This window comes from Microtus pennsylvanicus, chromosome 2 (assembly GCF_037038515.1).
Source record: "Microtus pennsylvanicus isolate mMicPen1 chromosome 2, mMicPen1.hap1, whole genome shotgun sequence".
Taxonomy (NCBI): domain Eukaryota; kingdom Metazoa; phylum Chordata; class Mammalia; order Rodentia; family Cricetidae; genus Microtus; species Microtus pennsylvanicus.
Window position 1 is genome coordinate 80667036 of NC_134580.1, and position 14868 is coordinate 80681903.

At 40.2% G+C, this 14868-nt stretch overlaps 1 protein-coding gene across 2 annotated transcripts in view; it reads left to right on the forward strand.

Moving 5' to 3' along the window:
• Fbxo3 (F-box protein 3) overlaps positions 1–14868 on the forward strand; it is a 28520-nt gene that overhangs the window by 413 nt on the left and 13239 nt on the right. For both annotated transcript variants that reach the window (XM_075961577.1, XM_075961578.1), the window contains exons 2-6: positions 2154–2243; positions 5228–5391; positions 10933–11047; positions 12930–13134; positions 14216–14261. In XM_075961577.1, the coding sequence (XP_075817692.1) occupies positions 2154–2243; positions 5228–5391; positions 10933–11047; positions 12930–13134; positions 14216–14261 (620 nt within the window). The remainder of the gene's footprint in view (positions 1–2153; positions 2244–5227; positions 5392–10932; positions 11048–12929; positions 13135–14215; positions 14262–14868) is intronic.

The window sequence follows — 14868 nt, forward strand, 5'->3', positions numbered from 1 at the left end:
CGGTTTGCCGAGGAGAGAGGTGGCTCCCTGGTGCGGAACGCCGCGGACCCTCGCTGGCCCTTGGGGACCTGGTCTGGCGCCGTGGAAAGGCCACTGTCCCGGCCCACGAGCATCCCTGTCGGGCCTGGGATCCAGGGTGACCAGAGCCCACGTGGGAAGGTAGAACGCGCTCGAGGAGGTCTGCGACCTTCTGACTCCCTCTGGTGCCACCGTGGTCACCGGCAGCATGCACTTTCTCTTGTGTTTGCGACTTTTTTTGGCTGTCAGTTTTCCTTTTTACGGTGGGTGGTTGGATTTTGTGTTTTGTCACCGACTTCCGGTGAGGCCTTACAGGTTGACTGCGGTTACCTCAGGGTTTCCCAGATTACCAGCGTTTGCTCCAAAAAGAAACACCGGGCATGCTAGTGAGGGTGGCCAAAAACTCAATTCTTTCAGAGAACGGGACTGTTTACGTTGGAGGAAGAAACGGCGCAGCTGCGCTCCCCTTTTTACCCCACTCCATGTCACCCCACCCCCATGTTAGGATTGTTTACATCCTTAACAGCATGGCCAGGGTTTCTTGTGCTTTCGTGTGTTTGTAGAGGAGGTAAAAAGGCTGTCTCCTATGGGGAAGATACAGTTTTGTTTTTTGATTGATTGCTGGATCCTGGCGCTTTGATGATTGAGACCTCGGGTTTTAGGGGCCTTTTAGAGGTATGGACTTCCTGGAGTTACAGGTTGGTTGGCCTACCTAAGTGGTGGCAGAGGTATGTCCTGGATTTTCAGTTATGGCCTCCACCGTACCTGCGCACACTTAAGTTTGTCCAGAAAACACATTCTCCCCTACTCAGCCTGTACTAAAGCAGAGAAAGTTTTTCTGTAAGAAAGGCTGTCCCACTCAAATTGATTCATCTGAAATACTCTCCAGCTATAACTGATCTTGACAGCCTTCTGTCTTTGATTGCTGCCAGAGTTATCTTCTGAAGACAACCTGGCTGTCATTCTTAAAAGCCCGCAATGGCCCTGTTTGCAGACTGTGCCCTGAACCTCTGCAGCGTTTAAGGCCCTTATCATCTAGCTTCTTATCTAAGGCCTCTTAGGCCTTCCCCCATTATCGTGTGCGCACAGTCTACTCTAGCTAGAGCAGACATCAGGCGGCACACCACACACTCGCTTCTTGTCCGGAGCACTCACTCTGCTCAGCTTGGCAACCTTACTCTCCCACCATCTTCCTTCAGCTACAGTTCGTCATAACCCTGTGCGCTTCTAGAGTGGAAGGATTGTTTATTTTTGTATTCATTCGTTCAATCAATATTATGGAGTGCCTGTCATGTGTCAGTTAAATGTAGGCATACAATAGTGAATTGGAAATATGATCTTTTAAAGATGTAGTTTAAATACATTTCCGTCTTAGACAAGATGGAAACAGATAAGTGCAGAACAGTTGTTAGGAAGGAATTCATATGTGGTACTGTTGAGACATGGAGGCTGAGGTGACTAACTAGGAGGGCGATCCGAAGTGTGGCAGAGTGCAGTTCTGTCCTCGTGCAAGGAGCCGTGTTGAGAGGCTCGGGGTCTGTAAACAATAGTGTGGCCTGTTCAACTAGAAAAACGAGAAAGCTGTGCTGAAGGTGGTAATGACTAACAGGCAGGCTGCCTGAAGGGTGTCTGGTGAGATCACGTAGTTTTTGTAAGAGCAGATTTCAATTCAGAGCTTTAGGTAGTAATCAGAATTTTAAGCAGAAGTGACATGACTCCTCCATAAATGTTTGTGGAAATGAGTGGCGTTGAACACTATTTTTGTCTACAGACTCATCCAGCATACTGCAGCTTTTTTCTTGCCCAGTACAGTCCAACTTTGCCAAGTGTCCAACCTGTTGCCAGGCCCTAACGGTTTGGTATTTATGTGCTTGGCTGCTGTATTAAACTGTATTACTCTATCGGGAATTTAGTTTGAATATGAGACAGTATGCTACTTTCTTCTTACTGCTCACAGGGCAATTATATTAACTCATACATTAAATAGATTTTCAGAGATACTGCATTACAGCTATGTGGGTAGTAAGTGGAAATAGGAAAAATAAAGAGAATCAAACAAAATTTAACAATGACTATTTTAATCTTTGTTTTTAATTTTTCCTCCTTTTATACTAATTGAATCTGGTTCCTGCCAGTTGTTGCTATGTCAGTCGAAGACTTAGCCAACTTTCAACTCATGATCCATTGTGGAGAAGACATTGCAAAAAATACTGGCTGATAACTGAGTAAGTATTTTGTGACCATTTGATCTTTTGTGGGTGTAGGCTATTGTGTAGGTGTTTTGTTTTGTTTTAAGAATAAATTTTTCATTGTTGTCTCTTGTCCGGGCTGGCCTTGACCTTGTTGCAGTCCTTATGCTTCGGCCTCTTTGCTGGCATTACAAGGGTGAGCTACCACGCTTGGCGCTAGAGCAGTTGTTCTTAACCTTCCTAAAGCTGTGACCCTTTAATACAGTTCCTTATGTTGTGATGGCCTCCAATCATAAAATTTTTTTCATAGCTACTTCATAACTGTAACTTTGCTATTGTTATGAATCATAATGTAAATACCTGATGTGCGGGATGGTTTTAGGCAACCCCTGTGAAGGGGTCATTCAACCCCCAAAGGGGTTATGACCTACAGGTTGAGAATTGCTGCACTAGAGTAATTTTTATTGATACTCATAATTGCTCATGTTTATGGGATAAAGTGTAATTCAATACACATTTACAGTGTATAATAAGTTAGGCTAATTAGTATTTCCTGCTCCTTAAGTGTGTATCATTTTACTGTATTTGGAGTTTTCTACCGTCTTCTTTTTAGTTCTTTATAGTTATACCACATAGTAAGTTGTAGTAAACTGTAGCCATTGTCTACTAATACTTCCCTTTCTAGTTAACTCTGTTTTCCAGTGATGCTCTGACCCCCCCCCTTTCTTTCTCCCCTTCCCAGACTCTAGTGTAGAATATATAGTTTGAATCCTGACCTTTGACTACCATACTACTACCATGCACTGGTTTTCCTTTCCAGCCCTAGTTCCTGCTAGTGGTCCAGTCAAAGTTACCACATTGCCAGAATAAAATGTAGATGACAGTGAGATTTAGGAGAATAGAAGGAAAGGCAGGAATACCTAACATATTTCTTCAGTTGTGGGAAGTCAGGACTGCTAAAGTTGGTAGAGAACTATAGCTTCTAAGTGTATGTATATATGTGTATATATAATTAATATAGTTAATATATATTTAGTATATAATATACTTCGGTTTTTCAAGGCAGGGTTTCTCTATGTAGCCCTGGCTTTCCTGGAATTGGCTTTGTAGACCAATCTGGCCTTGAACTAAGTATATTATTGAAGCTGAAAGCATTAGTTCTACCAGGGGAAAAGTTAGTAACAGCTGTCAAGCATTGGGAGGAGGAAGAATGAGGAAGGAGGAATTCTAAGTGTCAGTATATCCTCATTTTTCACTTTGGGGCATTTGTAAAATCTATAAATCACGGACCCGAGATATAAGGATTTGTAAATATAGAAAGAGTTTTCATAAATAACTTCTAAAGGTATAGAACTAAAGACTATTTTTTTGTTTTGCTTTGTTTTGAGACTGGGTTTCTCAAGACTTTTAAAAAAAAAAAATCCCAAGCTCAATTTTTACAGTACCCAGGACCTCACTCATGCTAGGCAAGCTTCTGCAGTTGCCTTACAACCGCCAGCCTTGTTGATAGCTGTACATATTTATGTTAATGATACATATTAACAAAAAGATGCTTTATGCCCTCCTTGCGCCCCTTCCCCCAACCAAACTGAAACCAAACAAAACGTACTCCTGGAGTCGGGTGTGGTGGTATATACCTGGAGTGTAGCACTTGTGAGACCGTCGTGGAGGATTCTGAGTTTGAGGCTAACCTGAACTACATGTACTGTTTCAAAAAACCAAAATGACCTCTGCTCTCTGATTTATTCTTTCCTTCATATCTAAACCTTTGATTCTACATTTCTAGTTTTCATTGTAGCACCCATCCGTGAACCCAGGCCAGAGTCAGGAGTCATCCTAAGTCTTTCTTTATCCCTGCGCTCACCTGAATCCCTAGCTTAGCACGTCCAGTCTCCACCCACACTCATCCCACCTGGGTACCACAGCGCTCTTCAGTCTATGGCCTCTCTCCAGCTTCAGAACCTCCCTAAGTCTTCTGGAATGATCTGGAATGGTCCTGGTTTTCTCCCTTAAGTCTACCACAGCATCCTAAACCACAGCATCAACTCTCCCCTTTCAACTTCCCCTTAAGCCCTCAGTGGCTCTGCATCTTCTGTAGGAAAAGATCTAAGCCCATTTGACAGTACTTTCAAGTACCCTTTGTGGTTGCTTATCCTCTGTTAACATTTTATTCTTTGTTCATGATTAGACTATCCACTTTTTGAAGGGGAGAAAAGTGCATTTTTTAATGTTCTTAGTAGGCAAGTAGACAATAAATGTTTGTATAATTAAAGCAAGAAAAGATAATGAATCATGTATTTGTTTTAAGATTCTCTGGCTTGATCAATGAAGATGTGCTAGAGCAATATTATGCCATTGGGTTCTAAATATTCTCAAAAATGGGACAACTACTTGTGCTTTTTGTATTTATAATTGAGTCCAGGTTCCGTAGCACACACTTGTAACCTAGAGGCCGGGGACTCATAGTTCATGTCAGCCTGAGACTGTCTCAAAAAAGTTTGTTTTTTTAACTGATGTATTTTTAGGAATAAGTTGAAATTTATACTGATAATACTATTCATAGATTTTGTTAAGAAATGGGAAACTTGGGGGAAAATTATGTAGAAAGTAGTGACTGATAAATAAGCCTACCATGACAGAATAGTAGTAAATATTAAAGTTTTTGGTCTATCACTTCTCATTATCTAGTTCTCTTTGTAGCTAAAATAAATTAAGAAAATAAAAAGGCAGAGTTACTACAAACTTCCATTAAAGGTGTGTTGGTAAGTATCAAAAATTATGTGCTAAGCTAAGTTTATGGTACACATTTCTAATTCTAGTTCTAATTCTAGTACTTTGCATCTAGAGGCATGAAAATCAAGGCTATCTTTATGTGCATAGCTAATTGAAGACCAACCTTTACTATATATGACCCTGTCTCAAAAAGCAGAGGAAAAGAAAAAAGGTATGTTAAAAATCATTTTAAAAGCTTTCTTAATCTTGTGTGTGTTTTGTTTTGTTTTTTTTTTAAATCTATTTAGGGAAGAGAAATCCCGGAAGAATCAGTGCTGGAAATCTCTCTTCATAGCTACTTACTCAGATGTAGGAAGATACATTAACCATTATGCTGCTATTAAAAAGGCCTGGGATGACCTCAAGAAGTACTTGGAGCCCAGGTGTCCTCGGATGGTTTTATCTCTGAAAGGTACTAGGAATACAGGGTCCCCCATTCATATTTAGATTTACATTAACAACAGACTAGTTGAAATAACTTTGATCTGTTGTGTACCTGGGCTAATCCAACCGCTTAGTTAGTTCACCATACACATTTTGTTAATAGACAAGGAAGCATAGTGCTGATGTTGTTACAAGAATCTTGCCCTTTTTTGGTTAACCTGGGAACCCATATGGATATTAAATAAAAGCTGAGCTACTTTATCTTTATAGCTGTTTTATATAAAGAAACAATGCTAAAATTGCTTGAGAATAACCATTATGGGTTTATTTTTATTTTTGCAATATTGGTGATTGAGTCCAGGACCTCATGCATTTTAGGCAAGTATTCTACCATGGAACTAACCCAGCCCTAAAGATGATTATTGTTATTATTGTTTTGTGTGTATGTATGTTCACATGTGCTCCCGCATCCCTATTTGGAGGCTAGAGGACATCACATGTCTCTCTGGATCGCTCTCCACTTTATTTACTGAGCTCAATGACTGAGCTAGTCTAGGTAGCCTGCTTACCCCAAGTATTCTTGACTCTACCTCCCAAATGCTGCCTCACCTGCTCAGTTTTTATGTAATTTCTGGGGATCCAAACTCCAGTTTTCATGCTTATGTGACAAGACATGTTTATTCATGGGATCATTTCTCCAACCCAAGATTAGTTTTTAATTGAAAACTTTTGTCAATATCTTTTCTTGTTTGATGTCTATCAAATGTTAGGAAAGAACCTGGGTCTTTAAGCATGTTAGAGTAACACAAGAATCTAGAAATTTTTCTTTTGGCAGAGTTTTACAAAGTAGTCAAACCAAGATTTGAACTGAAGTCTATTTGACCCCAGAATCTATGTTCTTTCTATTCTATTGCCTAATTATGACTAGAAATAGTAACAAGCTGTTTCTGTTGGATTTGTTAACTAATCCCTGTAAAATACATTTGTAACTGCTTATCTGTGTAACATGAATAATAAAAACAGAAACAGATAATTGAGGTTCAATCTGAAGATCAGAAAAGCAAAGCAGCAAACCACTAGAGAGACCTTTTACCTCTACCAAATCTTCAGAGCAAAAGGGTGATCCTTCAGTACTCTCCACCAACCTCAGACTCTACACTACTGAGTTCCTGTCTCTTCTCCCTTTATATTCCCCTCTCTGCCCAACCATATCGCTCCTGTCTCCACCTGCTAGTGCTGGCCTTAGAAAGGCATGTGATCCCAAATGCAGGGATCACCTTTGTGTGAGCTCAATTTCTCTTTTAGACAGACTCAATTTTGTGTAGCCTAGAGTGGTCTTGAACTCACAGAGATCCATTTGCCTCTGTCTCCCTAGTCCTGGGATTAAATGTGTGTGCCACCATTGCTTGACTTTTGTGGTTGAGTAGTGGCTTACCTCTGTACTCTGATCTTCAGGCAAGCTTTATTAAAACAAAAAATATATATATATATATATCACTATAATCTGCTTTCTACTTTATGTTTTTTCAGACTTATTCACTAAGTGGAATCATGAGTTTACTGTGGTTTTGCTAAGCTAAAACTGGAATCTGTTCTTTTTTACTCTTTCTCATTAGAATGAGTCTTTTTGAATTATCATTCCTTTATTCTTTCAGATTTCCATTGTAATTTCTCATGAAAATGTTACTTTCAGACAAACCATGATTTCATGAAAAGATGTTTAAATCCGGGTTAGAAGGCAGAATAGATGGTTTTAGTAGAAGGAGTAGGGTGGAACACTGGAGTCCCCCGTTAATAATCTTAACAGCTTATCCTCTAAGAAGAAGTGAGTGGTAACATTCACCTGGCATGAGCATAAACTACTTCAAGAGGACATAATCTGAAGATAAGAATGCAGTGGTGATATGCAAAATAGGTGATAGTTTATAATAGCACAAAGGTAGACATGAAACTAAATGTTTTTGTTGTTTGTTTTTGTGTGGCCCTGACTGTCCTGGAACTCATTCTGCCTGTCTCATCAGGGTACTGGGATCAGAGGTGTGAGCCACCACTGCCTGGTCTCACTTTGGAAGTGTAATCTTTAATTGTGGTTGAAGGGAGAGAATTTAGCCCATTTTGTTTAGCATATCCAAGGTCTCCTTAGAGGGTGACTCTATATTAGGGCATTTAGACTGTCAGAGAGTAGTGTGATTGTTCTTTTGGACAGACTTACAGCTTTCCTTCTTTTGTCCTTTGTTATTCCTAGGCTCCTTGTGTCTGTTCTGTATTTAGCTGTCAGATTCCTTGGCCACTTCTGCATTACCACAAGGTGCCAGTTCTCAGGGTGTGTCATGAGTTTGGAATAAGGTTAAGGTCTAGACTATCTACAGTACTGGAAATGCTAGGAATTTCAGACTTAGGAGTTTCACAACTAAGAACCTAGCTGCTGACCTCAGGTGTCGCAGCTCTTGTTCAATTTTAAGGTTATAAAGGTGTCAGGAAAAAGGAAAATTAGCGGGTAACTAGGCATTGGACACGAGGTAATCTTATAGAGTATCTTGAGATTATATTATATTGATGTTCTTAATTGTGTATTTTCAAACCATATTTTCCTTGTGTGTTGGCTTAGAATTGAGTTGGGAGTTTAATCCTTTAAAGGAACAAACAGTAAATATTTTAGAGTTTGTGGGACCCATGGTCTCATAGAGACCTGTATTCTGTGTTTAGCCCTGCTGTTAGTCTATTGTTTCTGGAAAACAGCCATAGATAATACAGAAACAAAAATGGAGTGGCTGGATTCCAATAAAAAGAATTTAGCCTCTTGACTATAATTTACCAAACCCTGGTTAATTACAAGTACCTTCATTTCACATTAGAGAAAGGATATGAAGAGAGTTTGGGTGGTGTGTGTGTTTGATGTCCAATCTTGATTTTCTGGAATTGTAATCATGTATTTCCTTATCTTATTTTGTTAACTATGGTGTGTTTTTGTTTGGCTTTTTAGTTTTTGAGACAGGATTTCTCTGTGTAACAGCCCTGGCTTTCCTGGAACTCATTTTGTAGACCAGGCTGTCCTGAACTCTCAGATTCACCTACCTCTGCCTTCCAAGCACTAGGCTTAAAGGCATGTACACCTGGCTTCAAATTTAATGGTTTTTGTTTGCTTTTTGAGACAAGGTTTCCCTGTAGCCCTTGCTGTCCTGGAATTAGCTTGATAGACCAGGCTGGCCTCAAATTCATTCTCTGCCTCCTGAGTGCTGGGATTAAAGATGTGGGCCGACACTGCCCATTTTTTGCTTATTTTTTTAAAAGATGAAAAAATACTATATGTGTGTGGGCATTTTATCTGTGTACATCTATGCACCATATGCTGTGCCTGGTATTTTTGGAGGCCAGAAGAGGACATCAGATGCTGCCATGTGGGTTCTGGAACTTGAACCTAGGTCCTGTGTAAGGTGAGCCAGTGCTATTAAACACTGAGCCATCTCTCCAGCATCTGTCTTTTTGTTTTTATTAGTTACTGGGAGGTTTGCTAAAATTTCCTATTGTGGTAGGCACTGTTCTGAAGTAGCCCAAGATTTTCAGCTTATGGTATACATGCATGGTACAGTTATTTCTCCTTATATACATATAAGTCAGGGATATAAGAAGTTATTTTGATTCCCATTTTTTAATATATTTCAATTATTTACAGTAACTTCTCTATTTTTTAAGAAAGGTCGGGGGCTGGAGAGATGACTCAGAGGTTAAGAACACTGGCTGTTCTTCCAGAGGTCCTGAGTTCAATTCCCAACAACCACATGATGGCTCATAACCATCTGTAATGAGGTTCTGGTGCCCTCTTCTGGCATAGAGGAGTACATGCAGGAGGAACATTGTATACATAATAAATAAATCTTAAAAAAAAAAGAAAAAATATTCTTTAAAAAAAAAGAAAGGTGAAGAGATTTTGCAGGTATAGTTAAGGTCCCAAATGAATTGCATTGGATGTTAATTAAAATGAAAATGATCTTGAATGGGCCTACATTAAAACGCATCTGGGCCTTTCAGAAGGCAGATTCATAATATGTTTTTCCTGTTTACTTTGAGTAAGCAGACTGGTATGTTGAGGAGAAAGCTACCTAATAGGAAATGTCAGGGGGCTCTGAGAGGTTCTTTGAAAAAACTGCAGGTTGCTGAATTCTGCAAATAAGTGAGCTTAGAGAATCTGAAGCAAAAGATGAGTAAGATGAGCTAGCACCTCAGTTAACACCAGGATTTCAACACTGTGATTTAAATAGAGGTCGGGTTTACTTGAATTTTTGATCTGTAGAAACAGATAATGAGTTCTTGGCATGGTGTCCTAGGGGGATAAGCTCAGTGTGCTCATCCTCTCAGCTAAGCCGGCAGAGCCCCTTAGTGTTGATTTGTGATTTTAATTTTTAGACTATTTCTTTTTTTTTAATATTTATTTATTTATTATGTATACAATATTCTGTCTGTATGTCTGCCAACCAGAAGAGGGCACCAGACGTCACTACAGATGGTTGTGAGCCACCATGTGGTTGCTGGGAACTGAACTCAGGACCTTTGGAAGAACAGGCAATGCTCTTAACCACTGAGCCATCTCTCCAGCCCCCTTTAGACTATTTCTTATGTCTCAGCACTGCCTGCTCTTTAGTCAGTTCCTGTTTTTATTGAAGCTTAGTTCTTTTGAGTGACTGCACAGCACTATTGGATCTTGGGGTAATAATTTTTCTTCTAGAGATTTCCTTCTGCTTTTTCTGCAGACCATCAGGGGGCTGATCACATTAACCTGGTCTAGGGTTGATAAAGTTGGGAAAATGCACTTTTTGTCCATGAGGACTGGTTTGTTTCCAGTTCACTTTTTCTTAGGAGTTGGCTTCTGTAACCTAGCAAAAGCATGTTTATTTATTTGAACCAGGGCCTTTTCTACTTCGTGGACTCTGATGTGCCCCCCCCCTTTTCTTTTTTGGTTTTTCGAGACAGGGTTTCTCTGTGGTTTTGGAGCCTGTCCTGGAACTAGCTCTTGTAGACCAGGCTGGTCTCGAACTCATAGAGATCCGCCTGCCTCTGCCTCCCAAGTGCTGGGATTAAAGGCGTGCACCACCACCGCCCGGCTCCCCCTTTCTTTTTTAATCTATTAGTCCTATAGTATTGCCTAAAGCTGGGCTCATTTCTTTGGCCACTTGTTTTAGAATTGATGATTGCTTAAAATCAAGGTGATTTTAGATGCCTAATTGACCTCTTGTGGTTTTAGTTGATTATTTTCTGTTTTTCCTTTTTTGGAATTCACCTTGAACTCTCACTCCAGGAGACACAAGCATGTGCACCAGCTCTGGCTACTTTGTGGGGGTATTTTGTTGGTGGTTCCCCTTTCCATTTTACTTTGTGCTAGTGTTTTCCCTGTTAAGAGGAAACTGAGGACTTTATTCAGTGTTTAAAGTTAATTTTCAATTCATTGCCCTATATTTTGTTAGTATATGTTGAACAGAATTCACTTGCTATAAGATTGTTTCATGATTTGGTAACTGATCTACTAGATTGACGTCTCATTGTACACAGTTCTGATTCTGGTGTGCTTTTGCAGAAGGTGCACGTGAGGAAGACCTGGATGCTGTGGAAGCTCAGATTGGCTGCAAGCTCCCTGATGATTATCGCTGTTCGTACCGGATTCACAATGGGCAGAAGTTAGTGGTTCCAGGGTAAGATGTTTGATGTTTGAGTAATTCTCAGACATTGACATTACACATCTTGTTCACAGTTTTCTTTAGTTATCTTATATATAAGAAAATGTATGTTTATATATTATGAATGTATGTATTGTTGAGAGGGGGAGTTCCCTTTTCTTTATAGCAATATATAAGATAATATAGGTTAAATTAAATTTTATCAGAATAAATGTGTCTCATAGAAACATTATGCCTGACAACACATATTTATGATTAAAGTGAGCTCTGGTTGGGGATGGGAGCTGTGGGACACAGGAGAGAGATATATGTGCGTGCATTTGTGAGTATAGTTAACTAATCTGCTAAGGACACTTGATGTGTTTATTACCCTGTTACAAGCTAGGCAAAATGTTTTAGGAACTTGATGCAAGTTCTCTCTACTATAGTTGAGTATCCCCTGGCATTCTCCAAGGGCATCCTCCTGATAACACAGAGTACTATTCAGAAATGAAATAGCAGGGATGGGGCATAAACAGGCCAGTTTAGGGGGTTGGAGAGATGGCTTAGTGGTTAAGGGTGAATATTGCTCTTGCACAGGTGCCCAGTTCATAGCACCCACATTGGGCAACTCACAATGGCCGGTAACTCCATCTCCAGGGACTCCCAATGACTCTGGCACCTACACTCATATTCATTCTCTCTCTCTCTCTCTCTCTCTCTCTCTCTCTCTCTCTCTCTCTCTCTCTCGGTTTTTCAAGACAGGGTTTCTCAGAAGCTATGGAGCCAGTCCTAGAACTCTCTCTAGACTAGGCTGGCCTCGAACTCACAGAGATCTACCTGCCTCTGCCTCCTGAGTGCTGGGATTAAAGGTGTGTGCCACCACTGCCCAGCCTGAGAGTATTTTCTAGTGCACACTGTCCAAAAATTCCCTATCTAGCCCTAGTTTCATTCTTTCAGTCATCTTTCTGCCTTAGTCTTAGTGTGGGGGTTACAGCATGAACCACGACACTAAGTTCCTTAAAAGCAGTAAAGTTATAATTCTTCTAAAATGACTGACGTTTAAGTACTTTAGACATTTAATTTTTAAATCTAAATAAGAATATTCTGATTTAAAGAATGAATTTGAGCCAGGCAGTGGTGGTGCACGCCTTTAATCCCACCACTCAGGAAGCAGAGGCAGGCAGATCTCTGAGGCCAGCCTGGTCTGCAGTGTTGTTTTTTTACTCTTGGGGGCCTGCCACCCAGATCCCAAATAAATACAAAGGCTTATTCTTTCTTATAAATGTCTGGCCTTAGCTTGACTGATTTCTAGCCAGCTTTTCTAAATGTAAATTATCCCGTCTATCTTTTGCCTCTGGGTTTTTATCTACATCTGTATACCTTTCTTTACTTCTTTCCCCATAGCTTGTGTATCTGGGTGACTGGCCCCTGGTATCTTCCTCGCTCCTTAATCCTTTCTTCCCAGATTTCACCTCCTATTTATTTTTTCTGCCTGCCAACCCTGCCTATCCTTTCTCCTGTCTATTCTTTATTAGACCAATCAGGTGTTTTAGACAAAGTAACACAGCGTCACAGAGTTAAACAAATGCGACAAAAGAATGCAACACATCTTTGCATCATTAAACATCCACAGCATAAACAAATGTAACACACCTTAAAATAATATTCCACAATATACAGTGTGAGTTCTAGGATAGCCAGGACTACACACAGAGAAACCTTGTCAGATAATCCAAGCTCACTCTGAACAGAGAGAGTGTGGTACCAGGCTGGCCAAGGATGCATAGGAAGAACCAAACCAAAACAAAACTTTTCAGCGTGAAATTATTCACCGAGAAGATGAACCCCAAACCCCACGGCCCTGTGTGTTTCTGTTGCTCTGCTGTTGACAACTTTGTGTCTGTGTTCTCCTCAGGTTGCTCGGAAGTATGGCGCTGTCAAATCACTACCGCTCTGAAGATTTACTAGATGTTGATACTGCTGCTGGAGGATTTCAGCAGAGACAAGGACTGAAATACTGCCTCCCTTTAACCTTCTGCATACATACGGGCTTGAGTCAGTACATAGCCGTGGAAGCTGCAGAGGGCCGAAATAAAAATGAGGTGTTCTACCAATGTCCAGTAAGTGGGAAGTGTGCTTGACTATGGCTTTAATGTGTTCTGACCATAAATGTATGTATTAGCCACATTCAGGGACATAAAATAAGCTGGAGGATTATACTTTTTATTATATTTGATATTTATTTGTTTGTTTGTTTGTTTGTTTGTTTATTATATCATCACATGGTGATGTGGATAACCAAAAGGAAGATTTGCCATTGGACAAATAGTACAGACGTGTTCAGATGGAAAGTTGTGATTCACATTAAGGAACTTATTATCAGAGTTCTTGATTGTAATATGTAAAATTATCTTTTGAGCATCCTAGAATTGTTCAGATCTCTTGACTCTGAATTGAAAGCCCTTCTAGGATAACAAGCAATCTGTTTTATCACTTCTACCTGCTAATTATATTCTTGAAGGATAGTTTCCTAACTTGTCTTAATAGTAATAGCACTCTATGTTTTCATTTGAGGGTGCCTCCAAACATTTTATAGAGTAAGTCCAAGCTAGAAATTATCATAGTAGGAACTGACAGGTGTTGCTAAAATTCCTTCTCAAGGAGAGACATAAGTACTTTCTATTCCTCCTCCTAAGGTCCCATTGACAAACTGAGGCATGAGCCCACCAAAGTTCACTCTGGGGAACCAGTGACTATATTTCATAGTGAGGGACTACTTAGAGGCATTGTGGGTACCCCTCCATGAACTGGCCGCACCTCAAAAGCTTTACCCAGCAGATATGGGACTTCCCCATAGCTGTACGATGGACTCTCAGCCCTAGTCTTCTATACCAGGTATTAGGGAACAGCTGGAGACTCGGGTAAGAACCTTGTGCCCTCCTGGGCTCTGCTGTGGAGATGGGGTATAAACAACCAAAACAGCTGGGATGATCTTTTGCTTGTGTGTGGTGGGAGTACAGCTGACCTCTCAAATGGTGATTGCTTGGCCTGGAAGACAGTTAACTCACAACAATTAGGATTATCTGAGTATTGATTAGAACAATGAATTCCTTTTTATCTATTTTGCTTTGTTCCCAGAGGTCTAGTTAAGGAATAAGAATAAATGTATTTGTATCAGTTTTCGTTTTACCCCCCATGTAGGACCAAGTGGCTCGGAATCCTGCTGCTATTGACATGTTTATCATAGGTAAGAGAAACAGAAAAGTCTCTTTTCCCTTTTTCCTATTGGTTAAAAAAGAAAATAAATTGGTAAAACTGAGTTACTTGAGCAGCTAGCAACTTTATACTTAGTACTTCCTGGATTATAAAGTTCTATGTCTGTGTTTTCTCGTTGGGGCAGCCCTTGTGTTTTCTTTGCATTTTGTTTACAAAAAAAAAAAAAAAGGCGGGGCTTGAGGTTGAGAGCACTGGCTGTTCTTCTAGAGGTCCTGAGTTCGGTTCCCAGCAACCACATGGTGGCTCACAACCATCTATGGTGAGATCTGGTGCCCTCTTCTGGCCTGCAGGCACACATGCAGACAGAATACTGTGTACATAATAAATAAATAAAATCTAAAAAAAAATAAGAGAGAGGCTTCCTGAATCAGCATTACCTGCAAATCCTTGCAGCTCTTAAATTTTTTTTTTTTTAAAAAGGCATATCCTATACAGTCTTAAGTTAATTTTCTTTAGATAAGTGATATAGGTTCAGTATTACCTTACTGTTGCTGGGATAGGATACCCTGACAGAGAGCAACTTGGGGAGGAAAGGGTTTGTTTCAGCTTACAGGTCACAGTCTGTCACTGATGGAAGA